Here is a 27548-nt window from a genome sequence, read left to right on the forward strand (position 1 = left end):
GGTCACAGGACAGCTGACTTCTATTCATAGGTATCCCGGTGACCTTTTGGGCAGCCTTGGAGGTATCGCTTTATTCCTCTCTGTGGAAGCTGCTGTAACAATCAAACAGTCACGAGGGAGGAACTCCTTTGCCCAGGATTCTAAATCTACTGATGGGAACTGCCAGGGGTTGTTAAATGGATTTTTAAATTCTTAATCCACTATGGAAAAACCTCTGCTCTGCTTTTGGTCTTGAAGCAGAGTATTTGTATATACAGTGGTAAAGAGGCTAGGCTAGAATCCACTCAGATTATGATGTTCTCTGCAACAGTGGCAGACAGCGAGTGATGTGCAGGTCACATTTTCTTTAGCAGCAACATCACACACTTCTCTTCACAGCTCCTAGCACCAGCAGTCTTTTAAACTTTGCAATACATTGAGTTTGTAGAAGCACCTGACTTCTACAGGTGTCAGCTATCCAGTCATGGCTTTCTCATGTCTGTTTTTTTTCTTTTTTATTTGCTTCTCTGAGTTGACCACCATTTGGCATTCTAATATTTATAAACATACAATATTGCTATTTACATTCAAAAATGCTCTTTGCTTTTTGTTTAAAACATTCTTGTGCTGTGAAAAATGGTTTTCTAGAGACTCATTGTAAATGGCCTCAGTTTCTAGGAAGCTTACCACTTGATAAAGATCCTGATCAGATTCATGTGTTTACCTGCTAGCTGCTTTGCGTGACTTGCCGCTTCAGCGTTGCCTTGCTTGTTGCGTGCTGCAGCAGACTTGTCTCTTTCAGCTTTGCTAGACCCATTCTCCAAGGAGGAAAGCTTTTCTGCAGCTGCCTTCTTTGCTTCTAGCTTCCTTTGCCGGCACGTCTTAACGGGCTCCGCTAACATCCTTACTTTCCGCCGAAAGGAGGTAAGGACCTGGATGCTGCCATTCCTCTTCTTCTCCTCCTGGCCTTCAGCGCTTCCAAACTCATCCACATCAGAGACTTTGTACAACGGGAGCACGTGGAGCTGCTCATCTTCAGGTGTTTGGCCAATTTCACGATTGTCTTCTCTAGTTAGTGTGCAAACCTGTCAGAAAGGGGGTGTTAGAGTAACTCTCTCCAACCAGTCTGAGAAGAAGTTGCCTGAAATACTAGCTGGTGTGTTTTACCTTGCCCTGACACTGTCAGCATCTGGAAAGTTGCTTGGAAACTTTAAGTTTCTGCTCAATTTAAGCATTATCACAAGAAGTCTGCAATTTCACTTCTTCCATTGCTCTGTTGGACAGTGTAAATAGAAACACAAAGTATAGACATCTCTGTTTCTTGTACTGAAATGAGCAGTATAGTCGGGTGTCACCTAAAGTGAAATAAACTGTGTGGTCCACAGCACCGCGTGGGCAGGGAGCTAAAACAGTGAGAACTGGGACTTTGTACCCAACTGAAGAGTTTGCTGTGGCAGATTATTAGCCAGGTACCTATTTGAAGTAGTGAGCAATATAACGTACTGCCACTGTATTTCACACCCCCTTACAATGGCAGCTTCCAGCACTTTGCAAAGGAGCAAGTCACGTTAACGTGCACAAAGATTTCAGGAGGGTCACTGTGTTAGCTCCAGCTAAAACAGGCATTGGGAGTATCTCAGTGGAGAAAAAGATGCTGATACAGACATACTCTGCTGCAGAATCATTGAATCAGCCAATCTTAGGAAGAAAGCTCAGCTAGGAACATGTATTTGATTGGTGGTGGTTGACTTTTCAACTAAGTCAGACCCTGGAAACAGGGCAAATTTGAGTTGTTACTGGATTATCACAGAGAGAGAATAAGCAGGAAACAGAAATAATCTAATAACCATTGGAAAAAAGGCTAGTTTTTCTGATATCTTGTACAGAAATGTTGCTGCAGATGCAGTGTTCAGAGGAGTTCAGAATGGAAAAGTGTCAAGTGAGCACATAGATTACTAAGGGTGGCAAGGCTTGCAGACTGTATTCTCATCCCAAGCAGGAATGAAATCCACAGCTTTCTAAACTTTCCTCGGAAGAAAGTTATGAAAAGCAGTCATCTGCTTCTGTTTTTATTTTATTAGAAGATATATAATCCAAAGTAGTTATAAAAAAATATTTCAAGATGACAAATATAAATCATTTTGTTCCGGGAACGCTGAAACAGGCATTTCAGCCCTGCTGGAACCTTCCTGCCATTGTCTCCACGGTTTCTCCTTTACCAGTTCTATATTAAACCTTCCTTTCATACATCATAAGTCTCATTCAGTTGAACGAAAAATTGTGGAGGGGGGTAATAAGTTAGCTCAATTACTGCTTAACGTTTCTTTTTTTAGCAATCTATGTTACGCAATTATAAATTTAAACAGACTGAAGATAATGAATTAACTGTATGCAATTAGCGCTGGAACAAGGAGGCTCTGTGCATCGCTGACTTACCAGTGTGCTCCCGTTCTGCATATTGTGTAAGTCTCTGTGAGCATGAGCACAGAAATCCAGGCAGGCAGTGACCCCGGAGAATGGGCGACCTTCTTTTAACCCCAGGCGACACTCGGGTGCTCTGTGTTCGTACTCGATCTGCAATCAGACAACAGGTATCGCTGCAACACCCGGGCTTAGCACCGAACAGCAGGCAGCTCTCCTAACATCTTCGGGGTGGTAACATAGGACTCATAGGCAAATAAAATCAAGCAATTCTGTGGCAGTTTTATATGCCTCTTTCACTCCTTGCTGCTTTCTTCCCTGTTACCTTGTGTCTCTGCTGTGATTGTGAAACTGGCCAGTAATACTTTTCTGTGCATATTACTCCTGATTCCCTGCCAGCGGTTTGTGTTTTTACATGACAAATACAGTGCATGGTTTCGGTGTCTGGCACTGCAAGAGTGATGTGTTTGTGTAGTCTGGAAATACACCAAGCTATTAAGGGAAAATGACTTTAGAAAACTGACTTCAGAATGACTTCATGAAAAATAATAATTTGCTTTTTGATTTGTAATATTTTGGCACACTAAAAGCCTATTTCATTAGCTTTAGTGCAGCACTAACCCCTGACCAAAATGATAATTCAGTCAAGGCCGTATTTTCTATACGTGTACTCATTATTAAGGAGCTTTGCAAAGAGTTTATAGTGCAACAATAAACCTTACACAAAAAGAAGGAATTTTGTAATGGAAGATCAAGCCTCACCCAAATGGCAGTTTCATATTATATTTAGAAAATCAGAAATGAAACCCCATTCGTAAAATGCTTTGCTGAAATTCCTGTTCTAAGTTAATGGGAAATTAGAAGTTTTGCCAAGTCTTGATCCAGGATCACTAAAAAGATGTCTAGTTTGCTCACAGTAATTTTGCTTTTCATATTTGGAATATTTACTTCACTGGAATCTAAAAACAAAAAATCAGAAGAAAACTTGAAACATGGAGACTCCTTTGGAATCCAGTGAGGGTGGTTCAAAATGGTATCCACGTTATAATTTGGTTAGATTTAAAGGGTGTGTTTAAAATGTATCGCTGCAGAGGTTGTATGAAATGTGCTGCTGGGTCCAGTGGGATAAACAGACACTTTCCAATTCTAGAGGTTAATGCCGCTGCAGTCCTGACATGGATTAGAACAGAGTTTTGAATTTGGAATCTCTTCTCAGGATCTGCAGCTTGTGATATTCTGTGATTCAGAGGGGGACTGGCTTTGGTTAGAGCTTTGGCTTTTTATAACCTGCTACTGCAGCCATACAAATTAGGTCTTGCTCATCTCCCTTTGAAGACACTGACAATAGCTTGATCTCTGTTTCCCCACAAATTCAAGGTTTGCGTGGAACTCCCGAAATAGGCCAGGCTATACACATTGCTTATTATCTAAGGTAGAAGTTGGAACTTGCGAAAGCATGTACATGTATTTTCAGCTAGTGTCAGGCTTACGGTTTATATGAAGAACTTTTATGAGAAAAGAAAAGCAACCCAAGCAAAGAACCATTTTATTTTTCACCACCCCCTCATTTCTAATTCTTCCTCTTCCTTTCTTCTCTTGCAGAATGTCTCTACGATATTTGGAGAGATAACCACAGCTAGTGGGCACGTAGCCACAGTTTCCTCCAGAATGAGTCTCCAAGCGTTATCTGATCAGGTAAGTGAAATCGGATCAGTCTGTACTAAACCTGCTTACCCTGTCTAGTTGCTAGTAAATACACAGCAAAGGAGTGAATTTAACTGCAGATATAAATGGACAGTTTCACGTTAGCTTACAGCTTGCATTACAGTGGAAAATCTGTTCTGTGCTGATTGCTACAGCAAGGGAGTGTTTTGACTGGGCTTAATGTTGTCAACAGGAAAGAAAGAAGATGTCACAGTTTGCAGTGGTGCTGGTAGCCAGGAGTCTGTAACTTCTGTGAGTGTTTGTAATGGTAGCAAGCCTGAACAATAAAAATGAAGGCCAATAGTTAACACATTTCAAAGGGTACGGCGTCAAATTTTGATGCAAGTATATGAAGCTTTGTTTTAAAAGCAAGTCTGTAATGGCTACTTTGGTGAAAACTGTCACTTGAGAGAGCAGAACTGAAACTGTAGTTTCAAGACTCAAGTGCAATATAATTCGCTGCCTAATGACACTGTCACCAGTCTTGAACCGTCTCTGTGGCTGTTTTGCTAGTTTGGCTGGTGAATCGCCCTAAATCCAGAAGCCTTGTGTTGTAAAGCTGGATTTCTGCTCAAGTGTGAAGTAATGTTGTTGTGTTTATGCAGGTGAAAATATTAGCTTTATTTAGTGGATAACATTCTGCTAGTTTTACTTTTGAAAGCATTTTAAGTGGCATTGAGGATTTCCATTTGTCTTTAGCCAGATGTCAAAGGAAGGCTGGTACAAAATGTACATGAATGGTGTGGCTCAGAGATAAAATGCTGGGGAAAGTGTGGTAAAAATCAGATGGTGTGACTGTTCCAGTTCCCTTTCCCCCCACCATACCTGGTTGTTGTATGCATCAGGTGCGAGCTTCTTGTAGGTGGGCGCCATCAGGGTTGACAGATTCTGCAAATTGGATTCTAGTTTTTCTTCCTGTTAGCAGACGAAATAGAGTTCAGTGACATTTCCATACCCTATGTATGGACCTAAAAAGGTGGGGTCTGCTAAAATGGAGTGATAGATATGTAAGGGTCTAGATCGTGGTCATTCTGGTTTAGACAATAACTATTATGAATCTCCTTTTAATTATATTGTTTCACAGCCTTGAAAGAGACACAATAGTAGGGTAGTGTGATCCTTGTGAGAGGATATCACAGACTATAATTTTAATTTGGTTTATCTTAAAAAGAATTTATAATTTTTCAATATGAAGCTGTTTTAGGTCCAAGCATGATGACCCTCGTTATTTTCTCTACTGGAGTTTTGGGAAAATAATATTCTTTAGAAAGCTTGAGAGAAATAATATCTGAATGCTCCATCAAGTTAATCCGGCTAATTTAAGGGTTTTACACACTGTGATAACAGCACTTCGACACATTTAAATTGTCTTTTCATGCAGCAACTTAAAATTATTGTAATGCATTAGCCTTCTAAAAGTTCCCAGTCCTCAAGCAATCAAGAATTGTGGATACACCTAGGAGTTGGTGCTATGCAGGTAGGAGCGACCACATTTCACCCTTCTGTAAGGAGATGGACATGCTCTCAAAATGAAGGGCTCTTTAAAAATGAAGTACTCCCAGTAACACACTCCAGAGTTGCTCCCCATACTCTCAGGAAGAGAATTCCAAATTCAAGACCTTGCTTACACGCGGCCCTTATTTTTCATTTCAAATACAGAGAGAACAGTGGCATAATGGAGCAGTGTACTGGCTTTTAGGAGTACACTTTTTCATGAAGGTGTGAAGAACCTATGGGTTTGACAGAGAGACATTTGGTACATTAAAGTTTTGTATCTCCTCCTAAAATCTGGGACTCCAAAATGACACTGTGAAATTGTCAGAGAACATCTTGCTGTGGCCTTTTGTATGGTTATCATTTGTAAGCATAACTTCGAGCATTTATTGGTGAGGATCCTATTTGTGCTGTCTGTATCACCCATAAACTGAGTCTATGCTATGAGACCCTTGTCTGGATGTGTGCCCCTGCCTTTGGGAACAGGACTGGAGGGTAAAAGTGTCCTCTTTGCCCAGCTCTGGCTTGCATGGAATCAAATCCAGGAATGCAAGTTGGAAGAATGCCCTAGTGAGCTCTGGCCAGGTATCCAGCTTAGAAAATTTGGGGGGTTTAGGATTGCAGCTATGATAAAGAAGGCTTTGTGCCACAATGTGATTGAAGGAGAGCTATTTTGTAATGCTGGGGGACACAGAGGAGCAGCAGGGAGGAAAAACTATATGGTAATTATGATGATATTCTAAATAAAGCGTGCTATTTTCAGCACAGGCCATAGCATGCAGGCATGCCTGACTCTCTGATCACGTACAAGAAATGTTTGGATTTGTGTGAGATCCCAGAATATAGTGAAAGCTCTGCTTCAGAGACATCCTGTGTCCAAGCTAAGGTTGGTGCTGTTTTACTCTGACTTGTTTTAAATGGTTGCCAGCTTGCTGTAACACAGAGCCCGGCCTGGAAACTATCAGTGGGGCAAGACTGTATGTAGCACGAGGCTTCCTAGCCTCTTATTCCTATTGTACTCTCAGAGTTTCGCCACATTAAGTCTCCGTGCAGTCTGCTCTGGTTCCCAGTTGCAACGTTACACGCCTTCAGCTGGTAAACCTTCCACTCTGCCACTGGGGAATGCCCGATTGCAGGCCTAATGCGGGCACAATTATTCAGGCTGTGCCCTTTCTTCTAATTGTGAAAGCCTGCAAACATGGTTTCAAGTCTCAGGGCTTTTACCAGCTGTCAGAATTTGGACAGTCAGTTCAGCTGGCTCAGTGACTGGAATCAATCAGCTCTGACTGGCAGTCATTTAATGGCCCTACATACGTGCAGGGCTCTGCCCCCCTGCTCTCTTGCACTGGATCTCTTATTTGCAGAGTGACAGAAAACATTTCCTTGCAAATGAGGCACGTTTTCATTTTAGAAATGGACACCAACCTCTTTTGGATCATCCCCCATCAGCTTGAACTTTCTCGGAATCTTGCTTCTGGCAAACTTACAACCATTGTAGTACATGCTCCAGGAGCAACCAAAGGAAAATGAAGCACCACAAGTTTCAGGGTCCAGCCCTTGACATGCACAGGTCCGTCTAAAGAAGAGAAGACAGCTGTTAGCAGCAGGCTGGTCACCCCGGGGTGCTCCTACAGCGTTCTGCCAGGGAACCACCAGTCCTGGATCTCCTTCCATCGGTAAATAGCGAGGAAGTGGAAGAGGCAGTCGGAGGAATTGTAGCAGAGGAATTTATCGCAAGGAGTAGTTGCGTGGTTGGAAAGCAAGTTTCCTATCTTGATCTGAGAAACCTGGGCTAGCTCAAAAGGGTGGATGTCTGCAAGGAGCCTCCACAGGTGGGTCACTAATGGTACCTGGAGGGGCGTATGCTGCTGGCACTGCAAGCTGGAGCTCTCTGACAAGCATTTGGCAAAGATTTCCGAAACATGACTCTACCCATGAAGCCACAGCATGTAAAATGCAGTGATCGCGAAGTTATTTTGATCTAAATGTTCTTTGCTGTCAGAAAGACATGGAAAAAAGAGTGTAATTTCTTTAGATTCAGGCTAGCTTCTGTAGGCATAGGTGTGATTTAGTGCACCTCGTTTTCATTTCAAGGTGTCTGCTTTCCTGGGCCCAGCTGCGATTTTCTTTTAAATCATCTTCCTTTAAATACACAGCGAGGCTTCACAACTCTGGGAAGACGTTTTTTTCCCTACTTTTAAAAAACATTTGCTTTGCTCTCCTCAAAAGCTTCGTGGGTTTTCCGACTGTCTGAAGGGGTTTGGAAGGTGTGTGCGTTTACGGGAAAAGAGCCAGCGGAGACGCCAGGTCCCCGGCTGAAGCCAACCCCTTGTGTCACTTACTCTTCGTTCAGGGCACAGCGCCGGTTGGTGAGCGTGCCGTACTTTCTCAGGGTGTCGGTGAGCTCCGAATACAGCTTGTCGGCCAGGCTTGTCGGGATTCCCTCCCAGACCAGGATGAGAATCACGATCACCGCCGTCTCACAGGTGTGGCCCGCTCGCTCGCGCACCAGGCAGAGTAGCTTTTCTTCCTGACTGCTTCTGCGGACTACCTGCATGCACAGCAACACACACCCCCGGAGCCCCAACACAAACAAGGCATTTCTTAATGTGAAGAGGAGAGGAAACCTCAGCACTAGTGTGCGTGGGGGGAGGTCACTTCTATCTCCCTCTTCCTCTTTGTTTCTGGCAACTCGTGCCGTTCTTCCCCTCTACTGATAGGGGCCAGGGCACGAAGCCCTTCCGTTTAGTGAAGCTCTAAGCCTGCTGACTGATGGCATGGAGGTGGAAAACAGCTTTGCATGGTATCCCCCATGCTCTGATTTAGCAGAAATATTCTCCCGAGTCTGCACTATGGTATGAGTGCAGTGTCATTGTACGACATCTCTTCCTTTTCCTAGCATGCCTAAACAGCTAAACTTGTCACCAGCCGCTCTGTTTTGTGGCCTTGCCTGCCCTGACTCACAGAAACATTATGGCAGTGAGAGGAAAGCAGCACACGGCTCAAGTAAGTGTCCCTGCTTCTCAGTGCTGTGGGTATTTCTGTAAAAGGTGCAGTCTGGCATGCAGAAGCACTTATAATCATATATCAGCTTTTCCTCATCCCGGCTTTCCCCAGCCTACCCAAACCACTCAGCGCTTTGTGCCAGAGTAAGGCAGTGTTTGCTAAGAGGGTGTACTAATTCCTCGCTCCAACTGGGAGTGCGTTTTCAAAACATCACCGTGGTGTACTTACGGCGCTTATTTGGAGGTAAAATTAAACAGCAGAGAGAACGGCTGGAGTCACGGGTCTTAAATCTAAGTTTAACTGCCTCCCTTCTCGGGTTTTCGTACCTTTAGGCCAAATTTTATTCTCGCTGTTTTCCATGCAGCTCAAGTAAATGGAGTGTGAGAGACAGCGGTGGGAGCGGGCTGCGGGCGCCCTGCGGCGAGCTATTTTAAGCTCCCCAGTGTCAGCTAACAGAGGGACGTCACTGCTGGCTGATGCAGGAACCACCACGCTGACCTAGATCAGCATTATTTTGTGGACATCACTTACCCATTTAGCAATAGGGCATCCTTGAGAACTTTTGCCTTCTTTCCCAGTGTAGACAACCCTCTCAATCCTTATAGCTTTACCCTTCTGTCCAAATCTTAAACAAACAAAAACACGTACAATAAGCACGTTCATTTGGTTCTGCAGGAACACTTAAAAGATGGAGTACACTCACCAGGCTTATCTTAAAAAATAAATACTGTGAATTACAGTGAAGGGTGTGCAATGCAGTTTATCTGGCTGATTTTACGATGGTGGCGAATTAACATGTTAAAAGAGGCAAATGGCTTTAATACATCACAGCGGAGTGAGAATTACCCGTAACACATTAATATCCCCAAACCTTTTAACCGTTTCTCTAGAGGAGTTGTTATAGATGGCATTTTGAAAAGTGGGCTTGAAGTCTCTCTGTTTTGGGAGGGAAACTTACATTTGTCTTTAATTTCTGGGTTAAATTTTCAGTTATCACTCTGAAATTTATATAATGAAGTTGTCATGGAACAGCTGGCATGCAGCAGTCACTCTATTAATTTTCTGTGCTTGTTTCTGGCTTAGATACAGTGTGAATCAGTTAAGCCATGATTAATTTGCTTCATATCTATTTCCTTTACTTTATCATCCGGTCATAAATTGTTACTTATTTACTTCTGCCAGCCTTCTATACTGAATTAGGATCACGAGGTGCCCTCAAATGATGCCATTTGTGTGTCTTTTGGGGACGAAGGCAGGCAAGCTCCACTCCTGCTGTAGCACTCAGTCGAGGTGACGATGCACTCAGGGTAGAACTGAGCCCCAAAGCTGTTCAGAACAAAGGGGATCCACTTCCCATGCCCTCTGACCGACCAGGTGGAAATCTATGGCAAATGCTAAGTGAAGCAAGTCTTGAATTAACAGCAAGCATCAGATCTGTTGAGCTTTTCCTGAGCTTATTCTCGCCCCAGGGCTGCTGCAGCTGGGGGTGCCCAGCTGCTGAGCCGAGAGCATGCCGCGGCTGAGGGGAGGCTGCTGCTTGAAGCCTGCATGCTAGAGACCTCCGTGGCTGCAAAGTTGCAGCTCCAGCTTCGCTGCTGACTTGGCTGCGTTTCAGGGACTGGGCAAATTCCACCTCCAGCTCCCTTTCTTGAATCTGCTGCTCTCATTGGTGCTGTTTTTTTTTGTTGTTTTTTTTTTTAATATATATATCCAAGCATAGGGACTAAGTCACGGTGTTCCTGCTTTTTGCCTGTTACCTATGGAGCAATCAAGATAGTTCCTTTGAGTTACACAGCCATTGAAAGCTGCTTTGAGAACTTTTGACCTTTCATCCCTCTTGCTTTTGCACTAAAATCTCGGTGACATATTTAAGAGCAAATTACTTGTATTTAAAACTTCTGTCGTGTAAAGGAAATGAAAAATACTTATTTTTAGATGTGATCTCATTGTGAAATTTCAGTGTTGCAGGAAATTATACAAATAAAATCAGGTCGTACTACACATGTTCTGCAGGCAACTGTTAGATCACTTTTTCCTACTTAGTCTTGGATGATAGCATACATTTGTTTCTTTAATTAGCCACATAAACATTTTTCGATCTTAACATTTTCTATCAGTCTGCTGATCTGGATTGCAGGACAGCTGTGTGGGTGCCACTATCGATCTATCTTGAGCACTACAAATGAAATGGACTTTGTCTCACATCTCTTCAACTGTCACAGAAGAATTTGTGCCTGATGTTTGTCATGCTTGCTTTCAGTCCAGAGCTCATTGGCTTCAAAATGGGAGCAAAACTCACTGAGCATGAAGTAGGGACTGGGAGAAGGAAGAGGTAAAAAATATGTATCCACCATGGATTCTGTAAGAAACTGGTGTAGCTAAAATATCAACTATCAGTGTCAATTCAAATCCTGGTTTGTTTGGCAGTGCTAATACCGTAAAAGTCAATTTCATGGTCATGGGAAGATAGTTTAAAAGTGCTTAGGTTGTGATTAATGTCACCAACTGTACACACGTGCTCGAGAATTTCTTTAGGGTGTTTTTTTTTTCTCTTAGGGATACAAAATTAGCTAACAAGAAGGAGCTCTGGAGGTCTGTCCTGGGATCACACAGTTCATGCAATATGAACAGTTGTAAGCTTGCCATTGTTCAAGCAGTTTCTGTTAGATTCTGCTGAACCTGGCTGCCTATACGTATGTTATCTGTAATCTCTCAGGATTTCCTTCTGCCAGCATGAAATGAAATTAATGGGACGGGAAAAGGAAGAAAAGACAAGGTCGGTATTAAGGATGGAAAATCACATTCCTAAGTCCAGAAATGGAAAAAAGTTTCATCTCTAATAATTGACGTGATGCCGTGAATGACTTTCCTGTTTTATGTACTAGTAGTGAATATTAAAGAATTAAACAGTCAATTAGAGCCTTGGAGGTACATGGTAAGAAGCTTCTCAGGAGGGTCAGCGTTCACTCCCCCTTCCCAAGAAGCAGCTGATTGCAGCTTACATGCCTTTGAGCTGCTCACAAAGCTGAAAACAAGTAGTGGGGCAAGCCCTGCCCAGGAGCTACAGGGAAGGAGGTGCTAGGAGAAAGGACCTTAGGACTAATCACTTGGAGATAATCCTAGGATTTAATATGCCATTAATGGTGCATGGCTGTGCAGTGATGAGCACAAGCTAGCAGACCCTGCTGAGAAACCGTTCTCCTTGGCTCAAGACAAGCGCTGCACAAACACCTATTTGCTTTTGGTGTTCAGAGTTTTAAGGTATTAACAAATCAAATTCCCATCTGTCTCCGACTTACTGGGGAGCTTTTGTTTGCTTGTTTTTTCAGAAGGGAACTGAATTCCCAGATAGCACTAAAAACCTGGCCTTTACTGTCTGTGCTTTCCGAAACCTACAAGTAATGCAGAATGCACAGTGCCAGAGTCACTTTGGTGTGAAGAATTTTAAATTTATATCTTAGAAATGCTGGTGGATGTTGCACTTTTTCATTTTTCTAGATAGCGTAGGTGACATACCCATGCTGTACCATTCGGAATCCCTTGTTGGGTTTGACTTTGGGTAGCAGATACATTATGGGATGCAACGCACTGCAGGAATACCCACAGCTGAGATGAGGCTGGTCTTGTGCAGTACTCCGAGGGAGACGGATGTTTTGTCGCAAACATACTTCCTGATTCCTGGGCTGAAATCCTATCTATAACCTTGTTCCACACCTCTGGAAGTGACTGAGTTAGGCTTAGTCCTGTCGGGTTGTACTATACACTCAATAATTGGCGGGCAGGGAGGAGAGAGATAATTTTGGAGTCTGGTATTCTGCCCTCCGTCCTCCTCCCACCTTGGCGTCCTCGTCTGCAGAGGGAACACCAGGTCGGTGCCTGCTCTGAGAGCCATTGCCAGCCGCCTTGCCTTGCTTGGCAGCCTGGTGGATTCTTGTTCCTGCTCGGGTTTGCTGGCGTCGGTCTCAAAGCACGCAGCCCGTGCCAGCCAGCCGCCCATTAGCCCTGTCAAATATTGTGACTCTCTGGTGAATAGCACAGCGCGTCATGTTGGCAACACGGGGGGAGCTAAGCCTACAAGTAATTACTTGATTTGCAATTGTTTATTTCTTTATGTGCAAAAGCTGGAAAAATTCTGACGTCCACAAAAGGATAAACGTTAATCTGCCCCGTGCCTTTGCACTAATTACCTTTCTTCCATGATTTCTCTAATAGCTGCCACGTTAGGACCGGCTCCTAGATGGGTATAGAACGGACCTTCATCTTTCTCGATAATTTGCTCTGTTTAAAACAAAACAAAAGTTAGTACTTCGAAGCTTAATTCTTTAACGTAAAGAAGTCACATCGCAAAACTTACATCTAGCTGGTTACAGTACTGCTGTTGGGTCTCAGGTCAGTTTGCAAACACTTATGTCTTAAAGTACGCCCATGAAATTTGTACAAAACACGCAAAGCACGTGGCTAATTCTGCAAATAGCCACGATATGGGCTGTGTGCTTTTTGCTAGCACAAACGGTTGTTTTACATCTCGGGCTTTACACTGAAATCCAAAAGGCATTTTCCCGTTATCACGGAATGATTGTTTCTCTTTCTCCCACTTCCTCCTCTCCCAGTATCTGGAAAGGAGGAGGAATGGGATACCAATGGTAAATATTGACATTAGTGAGCTGTACAGCACTTGTTTTGCAGCAGGCGTGTTATATAGGAACCTACAGCTCGAGAAAGTGCCTGTTAAGGTTGCACAGAGAATTTCTGCCACTCTTCTTGCTGAGTTGGCAGCTGCAGTACTGGCTACAAAATAAATAAATAAATCAACGAAATCGTTGCCTGAAAAAGGTTTTGCCAACTGCATTGGAGAATGGTCTTAAACCAAACCAAACCAATTGTAGGGTTAAAAAACAAACTCGACATGTTATAGGTTATTTCTTATAAAAGAAGAAGGAACATCAAGGAACTGGCTTCTAGTTTCCTTGCTGGGAGCTGTGAAAATCCATTACTTTCTCTTTTTGCTCCCATGGAGCATCTCTGAGACACAGCCCCAGGCATCTGAAAAGACAAAAAGGTCCATTTTGCAGTTCTGGAGGAGCGCTGCTTCAACTTTCCCTTTTTAGTTGGTGTGAAATCCCAGGCCATTAGGGCCAGTAAGTGAAACTTCGAACAAAGGTTTTCCTTTTCTCCTGGTTGGTGCTGAAGCACTTGCACCTTTTGCTTCAGTCTGAATAATTTATCCCGTGGCGGAGTCTGAAAATGCCTGGCCACGTGTGGTGCCAGGGTATGAAAGCTTGGGGTACAGGGCCTTGCTTTTCTTCCCTCTGCTCAATTCTGCTTCTGGGGACTGGGTGTGCTGTGAAGAAATACCAAGGGTCCCCCTTGCTGCTTGTGTGGCTTCTCTAAGAAGCTGCTTAGCCTTGCAGTAGACAAATGAGTCAACAGGGTGATAAACTCTTGCAACAAGCGAGGAATAATCTAGCATTCCTTCTTTGCTTAGGTTTTACTGAGGCAAACTTCAACAATCTCACTGCCAAAGCAAAAACTGGAGTAAGGATCACAAGTGTAGGACCCAAGACATGTTTTACAAACACTGTGTCTAGCCTTGACACTTGATTATAAAGTTGTGACCTACTTTTTATCAGCGTGTTGTTATTACATGTCTGCTGCTTAAGGAGAATGGGAGAGAGGGAATGTGTTACCGTCCGCAGGCTTTCTGACTGTAAAAGCAAGTGGATAACTTCAGGAAATACTGAGCAAGGGCCCACGTGTAGGGTTGGCTAAGCGGAGCAGGCCTAAGTGTAGAAAAATTGCTGTAAGCCTTTACTAATTGCTCTTCTGACAAACAAAAAGCCCAACCTCCAGCAAAAACAGCCGAGTAACCCCTGCAATCTGAGCTCGGAGGCTCGTTTCCCTGCTGCGAACTGGCATGCTTGCAGTACACCTCCCAGCACTTACCGACACAGCTGCACGATGGGAAGTCATACTGGGTTTTGGCAGGTGTGTCCAATAAGTTTTTTACAGGAGTATCCAGTAACTTGGAAGGTGAGTCTAAAAAATTATTGAGAACAGTTCCAGCTGTTCTTTTGGTCGGGGTTTTCTCAGCAGACGGGTTTGCTTGGTGTTCCGAGATTGGGGTCTGAGTGTCAAATTCTGCAGCACAGGTGTTCCTCGATAGGATGGTGATAGGGCCTGCTGTTTCAACCTTCACATGTTTAGGCGATTTGACAGTAAAAGTCTTGTGATCAAACAGTGATTTGACCTGTATCTGTTTTAGCTGCTGTTCCATTGTCTCGATGATGCTCTTTTGTTGCATGTTCTCGCAGCCGAAGTGCTGATTCTCTTGTTTAATTGTTTTTTTCCACATTTTGCTTTCTAGCTGCCCAGCAGACGGGCGCATGCAGACGTTCGCCTTTGTGCCAGCCTCAATTTTGATCGGCTTGCGTGCTGCGCTGGGGCCGAGCTCGGGTTTGGCTTGCTGGTACACCTGCTGCTCCTGTTTTTGTAGGAGATGCCACCTTAGGGCAGCGTGCTTCTGAAAATCCTTCTGGGTTTGGGTCTGCAGATGGCAGCCTCTCTGCTCCGGGGCGTGCGGGGGAGCCTGCTGGCTGTGCGGTAAGTACCGCGGGGGCAGCTGCGGGGCTTGGTGGCTGGGGAGCTCTGGGTTCAGGCTGCCCCCGTAGCCTTGCGGCTGCTGGAGCGGCAGCTGGATCACCGAAGCTTGTTGCGTCTGCTGCTCTGGTTCTTGAAAGCAGTGGTTCACCTCTTGCTTGGGGGGCAGGCTGTTGGGAAAATACTGCGCGTGCTGCAAGTCCTGCATCTTCTTGGCCCCGAAGCGCTCGCCATGCGCGGCGTTTTCCTTCTTCTCGGAGATCAAGTGCACGTTGTTCGGGCAGGGATGCTGCAGGCTGGCGTTGGGTTTCTGCCCGTAGAGGGGAGCCTTGCTGTTCACGCCCTGTGCCTGCTCTAGCCCCAGCTGAGCGCCGTGCAGCGGGAAGGCGGCCGGCTTCAGGTACTTGTTCCCAGCCTGAAAACACTCATCTGCCTTGAGCTGGCTGAAGGATGCCCTGTCCAGCTGCTGCTCCAGGGCGCTTTGGGAATGGGAGATGGCTTGGGGCGGCTCTTTACTTCTCCTTTGCAGGGCCTGTTGCTGGCTGGGGGTTAGCTGCGGAGCGCACGGCAGCTGGGTCTGCTGCGCCTGCTTTTGGAGCATCTGTTGCAAGATGTGGGAATGCAAGAACTGCTCGCTTTCCCCTGGCGGGGGATTCAAGTGCTGCTGTTTCAGCGGGGCCCCGAGGGGCTGCTCGGCTGGCTGTTCAGCTCTCGGCTGGAAATGGAGCTGCTGAGCTTGGGGCTGGAGGGGGGGATCCACCTTGGCGAGCTGGGGCTGCGGCGAGTGTTTTGGGAACAGCAGCTGGGGGTCAGCTGCGGGAGGCGGCTGCAGCTGGGAGGCCTCGCTTTTGTAGAGCGGGGGAATTTGTTCCTGTTGCATTATCTTCTGGCTCTGGGGCTGTCCCGACGGCCCCTTCAATGCATCAGGGCTTCCAGCATACTGCTTGCTGTAGGCTGTTTCGGGTGCGTTTGCCTGGAACTGAAGAATTGACCGGAGCAGCGCTTCGCTGGGCTTGTGGGGAGGCTCTCCCTGGCGGAACTGCGTGGAGACCAACTCGATCCAGGCCGGCTTCGAGTAACGCTGAGGCTGTGGCACGGGCTCTTTTGCTTGGTCCTTCTCTTTGTCGGGAGGAATCTCAGCTTCCCTCTGTCCTGGGAGATGCTGGCAGCGTGGCAACTCACCGTCGCTTCCGCACGCCCGCAGGCTTGGGAGGGGAGGCTCCGGCGGCGGCGGCGGCGGCATTTCTTCTGGGTGCTGCTGAGGCAAGGTGGCCACAGCAGCTCGGGGATTGCTCTCGCTGACATCTTGCTGCGGCGTTGGCACCTGCTGCGGAAGCCTTTGCGGAGGGTGAAGTTGCTGCTGGCCGAGGCTGGGACTCTCTAGCACCAGTCCCTGCCTCTGCCCTTCGCCCGCGATCTCTCCAGGAGGAGTTTCCTCGCCGCTGTTGCCGTAGGAGCGGCGTCCTTCTCGCGCCACGCCGGGCAGCGCGCTGTTCATCTCTGGAGCAGGAGGAGTGGAGGAATCTTTGTGAAACATTGAGTTCTGTTTAAAGAAAGCACCATTATGTTCTGCTCGCTCAGAAAACCTTTCCAGCGCGGCGTTCTGAGCTTGCAGGTTACTGCTGGAACTTAGAGAGAGGTCTTGGTTGGGAACCTGCCCTACACTTCCATGCACAGTACTGTTTCCTACAGATAACTGGTGTGTATCATAGCCCGGGATCTGTTGCTGTAGCTGTAGTTCTGGTTTCTGAAGCGAACAGCTACCTGGCAATACAGGTGGTTTACTGGAGTCTTCTGCATCGTAGACCTCAGTAACCACTACAGCTGGCACTTGAGGCAGCTCAGAGTTTGAGGTCTGTGGGGAAGTGATCTGCCCTGAGGTATGGGATGAATGCGTTGTCTCGTAGGACAACTCATTAGTAGCCTGACTGGTAATGGCATTGATATGAGATGTGTTCTTCTGCATTGCTATGGAAACATGTTCTGGATAATATTGAGACAGTGTTTTCTCCAGGAGTTCACCATGCATGCTTTCCATGGAAGAGGCAGAAACTGTAGCACCATTAGGCATTGGCACCGCCTTGTTCTTAAGTAGTAAGACAATGTCCCTGTTGTGGCAATGAAGGTTTTCCCGCTCCTGCTCATTCTGGATCAGGAGGTCATGAGGGTTTTCAGAACCACCACTGCTGTATCTTGTAGACGGTATCAACTCTGAGGCTTCATTTCCTTGTCCTGTAAAGCTCTCGGCTTTCTTCTCGCCGTAACAATTGGAGACGCTTGGTTTTTCATAGTTATCATCTGGCTCAGCTTTTTCTCCGTTCACCTCTTTGTCTTGTTTCGCCTTCTTGCTCTGATGAAGTCCATACAGAGAGGGCTCACTAAAAGTGCGTTTAATCCCACCGTTTTGCATATATTTGGAGCATACTTTCATTTCTTGTACAAGGTCGGGGCTAACGCGGTGGTTTGGGCTTCCCTTCGCGTGGGGCGCTCCGTAGTTGCTTTTGATGAGTAGCCGCTTGTGGTCTCCATTTAGCTCGACTTCGGGCCTCTCTGTCGCCGGACTTCCATTCTGTAGCTTCACTGCCGAAGGCTCTGCCTGGCACACGGGAGAAGGTTGCGGTCTTAGGAATGGACTCAATCTATTGCCGTCAACATGCTTGGTTCTGTCCTGTTCCATCTGGCCTGCTCCGGGGCCATCCACAAGGCTACCCTCCGAACGTATCTGCGAGAGAGAAGCAAGGAGAGAGAGCTAAGTCAGGTCTCGTTTCCCTCAACAGACAGCAGATTGCTGGTTCCTGCACCCGCCGTCCCGACCCGTCTCTACACGCGGCAGCGGCTCACGGGCGCACCTGAGGGGAGGCTCACGGCCTCGTTGGGTTTGGCAGCTCCGTGCGTCCCCCTTACTGCAGGTTTGTTCTTCAGGATGAAAAGAGTGTGAAAATACAGACCCGTTGCTCACCCCCACCGAACACACAAACAGCTGTTTTGCCAAAAAGAGCTCTCATAATGGTGGAAAAAACACCCTCTGCTTTTGAATGATCTGCATAGGCTCCCCTGTCGCCGCTTTTTCTCCTTAGTAAGGCAGAAAGTCATGCAGAAAGCCTGGTTCCCAGACTCGGTGCTAATCCTGTTATTTGATTAAGTGTGCCAAACCCCTTTTGTGTGACTTGAAGGATTATTGCCACCAAGCTTGCCAATTAGAGGGGAAAACCTCCTTTTTTCAGTCTTCAGCTGTCTGACAAGGTCTTTTAAAACTGGCATTCCAAAAGCCCACGCAAGTGGCACAATCCACACATGAGACAAAGCCTCGCCTGATTGCCATCCGTAGGAATTCTTACACTTCATCAACATCTTGATAATGTTGATAGAAACAAATTAAGAGGTTTCAGAAAGGTTTGATGGAAATGATATTTTTTCAGGTATTGATATTCTTTTAAATTTAGACTATAGACATCAGGCGTGGCTTAAACTCTGCATTAGGGTTTTGAACTGAGCTTCAAAGCTCCTTCTTTGTTTGGAGATGAAGTCCTACTTTCTTCTTTGACCTTTATATTTTATTTATAAAAGTAGTTTTTCCTTTAGCTAACAGTACTGACAATGTGCAGTGAACAAATCCCATATAGCGACAACCTAATTCTGTTCACGTGGATCTTCCCAAGATCCCGGTTAATGGAGATAATTCATAGAAAATTCACAATTCACAGAAAATTCACAATCCCGGTTAACATAAAGCCATTGTTTGACTCTGCTTGTAATTTATTCTTTGTTGGCTTGATGGTTCTCAAACAGTTGTGAATGACAGAAGACAGACTGGCAGAGGGTCTTCCAGATGTGAGATCACACAGAAAATTTGGACTCATGCACGTCTTTGCCCTGCAGGCTTTATTTTTAGTTTGTGTGAATGCGAATTCGAAGGCTTCTCCCTTTCCAGGCTGTGCCTGGCCGGACTGCAGAGTCAGCACCAGCACCGCACGTGGCTGCCATTGCCACTACACAGGAGTAACTGCTACGCTGGAAAACTTCTGTCATCACAGGTGCTCTGCTTATGTACATATCCTACATTAATCTTATTAAAAAAATATATATATATACTAAGAAACATCTAACTGATACAGTTTTCAGTGCAGTATTCCCTTACTCAACTAAGCAATATGATCCTAAAATGCTTTTTAAGGTAGTATTAATGCCCAAGATTCATTACTTCCAGCAGAAGCACATCCGCTTACACCTCTAATTTTGGTATCAGGACAGTTCAAACATAAATTTTGACTGGCAAGCACCTACATGACAACTTGGATTCACTTCATCCTTATCCCAAACTAGGTCTTAGATTTACTTTTGACCTCCTGGAGTTCTTTACTTTCTGTACTGAATTTATCTTTTGTGTGACGGAAACAGAGAAGTTCTCTCTGCAAATATCAGGACTTAAAAAAAGAGCTTTTGAAGTGAAAGCTAAGAATATGGCAACGGAAAAGAACGTTTGTCCATCTTCTCTATGTTCTTGACAAGGTAAGGCAAGCTTCTTCCCTTCTACATATATTTCAGTATATTTCCCAAGCTAGCTTTAAAGCACCCCGAGAGATGAGCCTTTGCAGCTTTCCCAGAGAGACTGTATTCCACGCTAGAGAGAAAGCAGCGTGAGAAGGATTCCTCTGATGTGTCATTCTCGGCTGGGCGGCAGAGTTACGCTCCCAGAGTGTCTCAAAAAATAAGATGTCAGCCTAATTTGAAAACCATTCTTTGCCTTCACACCTTTCATTCCTAGAAACTGCAGCTGAACCACAGCTCAGACATGAGTGTGTAGGCTGCTCTATTTCACAAGTCAAAAATGAAATAAAAGGAACCGTAGTAATTAACACTGCGCTGTCAGACTGCTTCTAAAATATTTATTTCTTCAAAAACAAACAATAAAAATTAGTCGGTGTGGTTGAGCCATGAGAAACTTCCTTCAGCCCTCAACGTCTGTCTTGTTTGTCGTGTTCTGATGTACCAGATGGGTTACAGCTTAATTCCACCTAAGAGTTCCCAGATGATCTTGCTTCCTGGCTTGTTACAAATAGGTAAAACCACCTCTTTTGTTTAGAAGTCTGACTTGCCTAACGTTAGCGTACCCCTTGAAGGAATGCATCTGGGCTTCAGAAGAGAGTCTTAGGTTCACACTGCCCTTAAAAACCACAAGGTTATTTTCACTGCGTGGCGAGGATTGCTATTCACAGGATTCTCAAACACCTCACGGTGTGAGTCAACCGATTCCCCTGAGTTCTGATCAACTCCGGTGTAGAAGGCATTGGTCTTAGGCATTGCAAAGGACAGTCACTCAGTTCTTCAAAATACGAAATTAATTCATTGATTCAAAGCGCCAGATCTACGTTCTTTAAAATGCAGCTGGGGTTGTGGTGACTTTACGTTACATTCGGTCTCTGTCTACGCTCTGTTATTTGCACTCCTCTTGAGTTGCATCTTAGCACAGATGTAGCTCAAGCAATCACAGTGCTTATTTGCAATTTAGAACTGGCAAAAGGCAAGTGGCAGCCATGCCTTTATTACTGGTTTTAACTAGGGCACTGTGAAGATATTCTTGACGCTGCTACTCAGAGACCTGGCTGGGCCTTACAAAGTCTCTGCATTTGTACAAAGTCTTTGCACTTCGTTGTTGTGGTGGGGTGATACGTCTGTCCCTCAAAGGAGGTCTGCCTTTCCCTAAGTTAGCGGTTAGGCATTTTTCTCTTTCCCATAACTGTATTTTATTCAGGCCATTTAGTAGCTCTACATATTCTTCCTCAGCTATAATTCATTAGAAATTCAAGTCACATCAGCAGCATCTGTGAAACAATTACTGCATCTAGGACTGACTCTGCAGTCTAATCCATCATAATTATGACTGGCCTCTTTGAAGATGCCACGATGCGTGACTTAAATATAGCACATTACTGTGCAAATGGATCAGCATCTCATTCCACCAATATGCATGCAGGTTATAATTCAGTCCACCGCTGTTTGACTTTCGCAAATACGAGCCATGTACGTACATCTCTTTCTCCCCACATGTGGGGCACAAATTGGAAACCAAGCACTGAAAGAGACTTGGAGATTTTTTAGGTTTATGGGCGAGTTGGGCATATTTCTGCCACCTCTAACAATACAGGAAAATGGAAAGGCTGTGGAGGGCACTGTTATGTGTGTGACAGGCAGTCCTATGGCAACAAAAGTACTTTTAGCTATGGTTTGTTGTCTGTTTGTTTGCTTTCCCCATGGAAAATCTTTCTTTAATTTAAGCCAGTTCTAGAGATTCATTCCTCATTCTGTACAGCATCCATACCTCGGGACTTTGTGAGCGCAAAGCGGCTCAGATGAAGGACTGGGCAAACACCTGCTGCAGGGGAGCACGATCTTTTCAAAGCTGGGCAAGAAGCCCCACAGAACAAGTAGGTAGGGGAATGCTGTGTTAGAGTACTTGTGGCCCCGAAAGGACTGAAAGGTGGGATGTCAGACGGGTGGCTCCCCCTTCTCGGGTCAGCTGGGTTGGAAGTACACCTCCTCAGAGGCTTTGCTGCCCTGCAGAGCTGCACCTTTTTTCTCCTCAGAAGCTCATGCCATCAGCAAAGAGGTCTAAAGCCTGAACTGCTGTCCTTCCTAAGTAAGGACGCTCGTGCAGGGCATTATCAGAAAGCTCCACTTGCAGACAAATATTGCAAGTCTCAAGTTTTAACTCTGAGGTGTCCCTGAGGAGCAGGCTGTAACGCAGAGCTCTGTCCTGACACCCGCTGAGCAGCACCGAATCTCTCCGTAACAGACCAAGTGCAATTCATCAGGGCACAGGCAATTCGCGGTAAGAACTTCAGCACTAAAAACTGAAATCTTCTGGCCTTACTCACAGAGTGCACGTGATACTGTTTCTGGTTAGCTCAGAGTCAGTGTTCTCTTTTTAATTCTGGAAGGAGATGTGTAAGCAGTTACGATGCTCAACACCAGGGTTTACAGCTGTGTGGTTATCGTGGCGTGTCATTTTTCTCTGGTCTATTTTAATAAATTCTGTTTCAGCTGTGCCCTGGGTTAACACCTGTAGGCAAGAAGCTTTCTCCTTTAGTCACTGGGAGAAAGAAAGTCACTATAGAGAAAAGATGTGAACTCGGAGCACTAGCGGGTGAAGTAATGCATCAAAGCTGCTTATTAGTGAAACGTTTTCATTATTGTTGGGATAAAATGTTGCACACATGGAAACCGTTGCATAGTTTAAGCATTTCACATGTGTTTCGCACTGAAGGTGCTCCCTGCTCACCCGCTGAGGAACAAAGCAAGCTTCCCCATGGAGACCAGCGGGAGAGGCAAGGCCAGAACATGCCTGCCCACACGCTGGGTGGTTTGTCCTTTGAGGACAGCTTCTTCCCAGGCCAGGATTGCTGGTAGGTTGTAATAGATTCAGTGCTATCCAACCCCAAATCCCACACTGGCCTGAAAGGAGTTCCCTGTAGTGGAAGTGGAAGGGTACAGCAGCGAGGAGTGCAGAGTGCCTCATGTGATTCCTTCTCTAGAGGTTCCTGTGGCAGCTGCTCTGATGTTTGAAGCAGAGCTATCCTACAAAATCAGGATTGCTTTGATGCTCAAGGTGAATTGAGGCTCCAAACCCCACAACATACCCTAAGGATTTGCTCTCTTCCCCACCAGCATCACTGCTGCCCCACTGCAAGTGCGGCGGCTGAGGAGAATGCAGTGCAACTGCATTGCAGATTGCAGGAGGGCCCCAGAAAGACAAGGACACTCTGTTGTTAGCAGGGCTCTGTGGCTTACAATGGGGTCCTTCTGCACTGCATTCAGCTGTCTCTTCATTTGGATAGTATATTTATTCAGTGCATTAGAAATGGAAAAAAAAAAAAGAAAAAGAAAAAAAAACTGCATAAAGATGCAGTGCGTTCTCTGTCACTTGAAGTCCTTAAGTTAAGACGACATTTTTTTGGTAAAATGAAGAAATATCCTGTTTTCTTACTCTGGCTTTAAATAGCAGTTATGGGGTTAATGCAGAAACTACTGGATGAGGCTCTGTGACTGTATTCTGCAGGAGGTCATATTACATGAATGTAATTGTCTTCTCTGGTATTTAGATCTATGAATAATCTGTGTCAAATAGGAGAGAAAATGTGGGATGGTTAAAATTTGTTACCTCATTTATCCTTAATTTACAGGGAAAATGGTGACTAGTGAATATAGATATAAGCAGACATAAGGGAATGAAGGGCATGGGATTTGTGAAATATGAGGATTAATAATTCATTAAACCTTATCCAAGCTAGAAGCCTCATAATTCATGCATTTTTAAACCAACTAGTGCTCGCCCCCCTTCAATTTATTGACAGCACTGCTTGCATTTCAGTGATGCAATGATCTAATCGCAAAAGCACTTGGATCAGTTGATTTTTGACCTTAAAGCAGAGAGCAGGAGAGTAAAGCTGAACTGGTCTGCCCGGTGGTTTCCCCTTGCTGCACTGTATAACCATCAACAGGAGCGGGTCCTGCAGAAAGCCTCCACAGGCACGAAGAGCTGCACTACCTGGCAGTTGCATAAAATCAAGGAGAGTGACAATTAAATGCTTCTACAGGATGGGTGGAAAAAAACAATTATGCGAAGGGAATGAATTCAGGAATACGAAATGCGAGTAAATAGGAATTATAATGTCACCTCACAAGCTCTGCAGTTCCTATTTTTTCTCACCTACACTTCTGTGACCCAGGCTTTGCACCTAACAGTGCCGTGCAGCACTTGTAAGAGAAGAAGCCAACTCTTCCAGTCACTCGTCATGCTGCCCCAGCAGCACCAGACTGGAAATGCTTCTGGAAAGCTCCATCTGCAGAAACAGGCTGGATTTAAGTGATCAAAGACCTTCCTGCTGCAATAACCAGAAGGTTCAAGACAAGGTTAGCACCTACTCTTGTTCTGGCTGGTCATAAGCTCGTTTCTGTGGCCAAGAGTTGAAGTTTGTTGGATCCAGGTGGTTTGTACCGACAGGCACATAGCTGTAATGCTTCCCCCCCACCCTGTTTGGTGTAACCTTGGGTGTTGGCATGCCAACGTACTCTAAGACCAGTATTGCTCAGTTTCTTGAGCACCACTTTGACTGTTTTACATCTTTCTCAAAGACAGGGCAGCTGACCTAAAACACCTTTTTGCCTTTGCTGTTTGCAGGAGCCACTGCAGTTGGTAATCGTAGTAGGGAAAGCGTGGGGGTGGGAGCTGGAGCCCCAAAAGCTGGGGGTGCTCCAATAAGCATGCTCTGAGAGAGATGTTTCTATGCCTGGGCAAAGCCAGAAATATTTCTTCTCTTGTGTGCCTGCCTGTGAAGTCTGTACCAGCAAAATTGTTTCAAATTGCGAGCCAAGCAGGGCATCACCGTGGCAGTTCACCAACAATTGTGGATTCAACATCAGGAAAATTGTTGGAGGAGAAAAGCAAAACTAAGCCGCTGTTTTTCTGCATTTCAGCCAGCTCCGTTGGGTTTAGGTGTGTCGAGTAAAGGCTGGCAAGGTGGAGCAGGCAGCGTTATCTGGTGCATAACCACAAAATCAATACTCAGACCAGTTTATTCCTTGAAAAACAGTGGAATTCAAGGGGTGATTTCTTCTTGGGTCCTTCAGCTACCCCATGTGTCAAATGGCAATAATGGGACTGGTGGCTGATTAAAATCAGCTCTCTGAAAGCAATAGCGAGCTGTTGATGTTCTGGCGGAGCTCTGTAGTGCTGCGTGCCTCTTTGGGAGCACGAGAGCTTGCCAGAATAAGCAAGCGTTGGTGGCTGAACCGTTCTTCAAGACACACTCGATGTTATCAACCTGCCATTTAGGGAAGGTTACCAAGAGGTCAGTGTCATCATTATCCTCCAGTTTCTGTGATCTTTGTCCATCTGGCTTCAGACCTGGATATAGCACGGATTTCTCGGGTTGATCACTTCCTGACACCAGCCGAAGGTCGGTTACCCGGGATGATTTCATCACAGCTGCCGGCAGGGTTGAGCAATTCGTGATTAAAGAGTGCATCCTCCTTGGGAGCGAGAGGCAACGGGTGAGATTCTCTTGCCTCTCTTCTTAGTATAAAGAAGTAAGGGCCCAAAGGAGGAGCCACTGGCAGACTTGCCAAAAGATTTCAGCGTTTCATCGTGTTGGGTCAGTAACATTAGAAAAATGGTCCTGTTCGGCATCTGGATGGAAGAAAAGCAGCAGAAGAGAACGAAGTGTTGTAGGCAGCGGCGTCCTCAGAAAGCCTGTTTCCACAGCTCTGTTTTCGATTATCCTTTGAACTTCAAATAGGAAATCCTGTTGGGTCTGCCAGTTCTGCCGAAACCAGAATTTTGGATGAGGTACAGTTACCTTAACATTTCTTCTCCAAAAATTGAAGGTGAAGGCCAAACCAAGAGGAGGCAGGGGCTGGGGAGAACACAACAACCGTCCCAAGTGCCGATTACTGCGAGGATCTCTCCGACTGATGCCCCCAGCTGACAAAGCATGGCTTTCGTCCCCTCTGCTGGCCTCACTTATGGTATTAAACCCCTCTGCACACTCCTCCTCTGTTTTTTTTCCATGCCTCCGCCACACCTAGGCTGGGACGCTGTAGTAAAACCTGATTTTCAGCTGCGATTCCTGCCCGTCGAGAAACAAGAGGCGGCTCCCGCGCCAGGCAGTGCCGGGGATCCCCCAGGGGCGGCGAGCCACGAGGTGCCCGCTGCGAGATGCTGCCTGCCTCCTCCGGGGGATTTTACATCCAGATGGCGAAGATGGAGGAGCTGAGCCAAAACAAGGGTTTGGAAAGAGTTTGTGCTCTTTTAACCATTGCATGATTTGATTCACAAAGGGTTTTCATGCCCGCTTGCAACTTTTTTTCTTTCTTACAAACCAATAGCTGGTAAAGAAATGGGGAAAACAGGTTTGTGAGGGGCCTGAGGAGATGACCCAGCCTGTTTTCAAAGGTCTCTGTGGATGAAGGTTGCACGATAACCCACAGTTACACGCAGTGCTTCATTAACCTCACTTATTAGCAAGTTTCTACCATTCAAAACAAACCTAGATCACCTCATCCTGTCTACCACTGACTTGCAGAGCCATGTTTTCTTCCGTGCCACGTTTTTTTCCACTGTATAACTGAAGACTTACAAATGCTCCCCTCCCAGACAGAGTAACCAAGCCAGCCTGTGACATCTGATCTCCTTGCCGGGTGGATCTCTGTCCACACCATTTGTTCCCGGACCAGGTGCACCGAGGTCACAACGCAAATGTGAGGGTCTGCTCCTCAGAGAGCTCACGCACACACCACCTTTTGCTGGATTTTCCCTGGGTTAGGACGTCTGATACATAAGCAGCTCTGATACGTGCCTGTAAACCGCTCTAAATCCTGTGTGAATTAACTCGGCTCTCCCCCAGTACTGAAAGTCTCAGTTTTATTCCCTCAGTTTGAGAGGGACGGTGTAAATCGCATTGAAATCAACAGAACCAACTCACCACTCTGAGCAGTGCTTTACAGTGGAGGCTGTTCCCTTAAAGACTTCCCTTGAAGCCTCTGCCTTCAGTGTGTTTAAGGCTGCAAACTACTGGCACAGACATCTCTGCTGACTTCCACTGTTGCTGAGGCACCACGGAAGATAAGAATCTAATGCATTTTTAGAGGTCTATTAGAAGATGCTCCCTGGAGCTACAGTTGCCATTCAGCTTCTTTCTGCGTTTGTGTGTGGTCTTCAGGAGCAGTTTTAATGTGGGTTATTGCAATCTACACGCAACAATGGCGTGGGTTATCGGGCTGAAATCTACATCTGAGAAAATAGCTACAATTGCCTCCCCAGATGTACGGGAGATGAAAGACAAGGTGTTTTTTGATGACCAGAGCCAGCTGACGACCCAAGAGCCGTGGAAGATCTAACCTCGATAGCAGCACAGCTCTGGGAGAGGAACGTGGGAGTTGGCGCTGCCTCGCCACGGCCCCGAGCGAGCAAAACGCGTGGTGCGGGTCCTGCTGCCGTCCCCTTGGCTTCCAGGGTGGGGATGAGGATGTGGGGCTCAATTTTCTTTTTGGATACTCGACATACTAGTTTGAAAAGAACTTGGGCATCGACCAATCTTAGATAAAACGGCCCGGGGCCCAAACAAATTGAAAGTCAAGAGACACCCACTTCACATCACGCCGGTATTTATCAAGGAGATGCAGCCTAGCATCTTAAGGTTGACTTGGAAATCGGATTTTCTCTAGTTACTTTCCTGGCTACAGCAATTCCACCCCCACTTCCCCACCCTTCTAATTTTATCTTTTTTATTATTTTACTGTAAAGTTTAGGTTTTTTCTTTATAAGAACATGATTAATCCTGATCTGGGAA

At 45.7% G+C, this 27548-nt stretch overlaps 1 protein-coding gene across 2 annotated transcripts in view; it reads right to left on the minus strand.

Moving 5' to 3' along the window:
- Window positions 1–27548, minus strand: part of TET2 (tet methylcytosine dioxygenase 2) — a 70047-nt gene that overhangs the window by 5363 nt on the left and 37136 nt on the right. For both annotated transcript variants that reach the window (XM_038177923.2, XM_027456819.3), the window contains exons 2-9: window positions 14548–17923; window positions 12792–12882; window positions 9136–9229; window positions 7941–8149; window positions 7024–7174; window positions 4930–5019; window positions 2416–2553; window positions 704–1064 (exon numbers count right to left, since the gene is read on the minus strand). In XM_038177923.2, the coding sequence (XP_038033851.2) occupies window positions 704–1064; window positions 2416–2553; window positions 4930–5019; window positions 7024–7174; window positions 7941–8149; window positions 9136–9229; window positions 12792–12882; window positions 14548–17878 (4465 nt within the window). In that variant the 5' untranslated portion in view covers window positions 17879–17923. The remainder of the gene's footprint in view (window positions 1–703; window positions 1065–2415; window positions 2554–4929; window positions 5020–7023; window positions 7175–7940; window positions 8150–9135; window positions 9230–12791; window positions 12883–14547; window positions 17924–27548) is intronic.

The sequence above is a fragment of the Anas platyrhynchos genome, chromosome 4 (assembly GCF_047663525.1).
Source record: "Anas platyrhynchos isolate ZD024472 breed Pekin duck chromosome 4, IASCAAS_PekinDuck_T2T, whole genome shotgun sequence".
Lineage (NCBI taxonomy): Eukaryota > Metazoa > Chordata > Aves > Anseriformes > Anatidae > Anas > Anas platyrhynchos.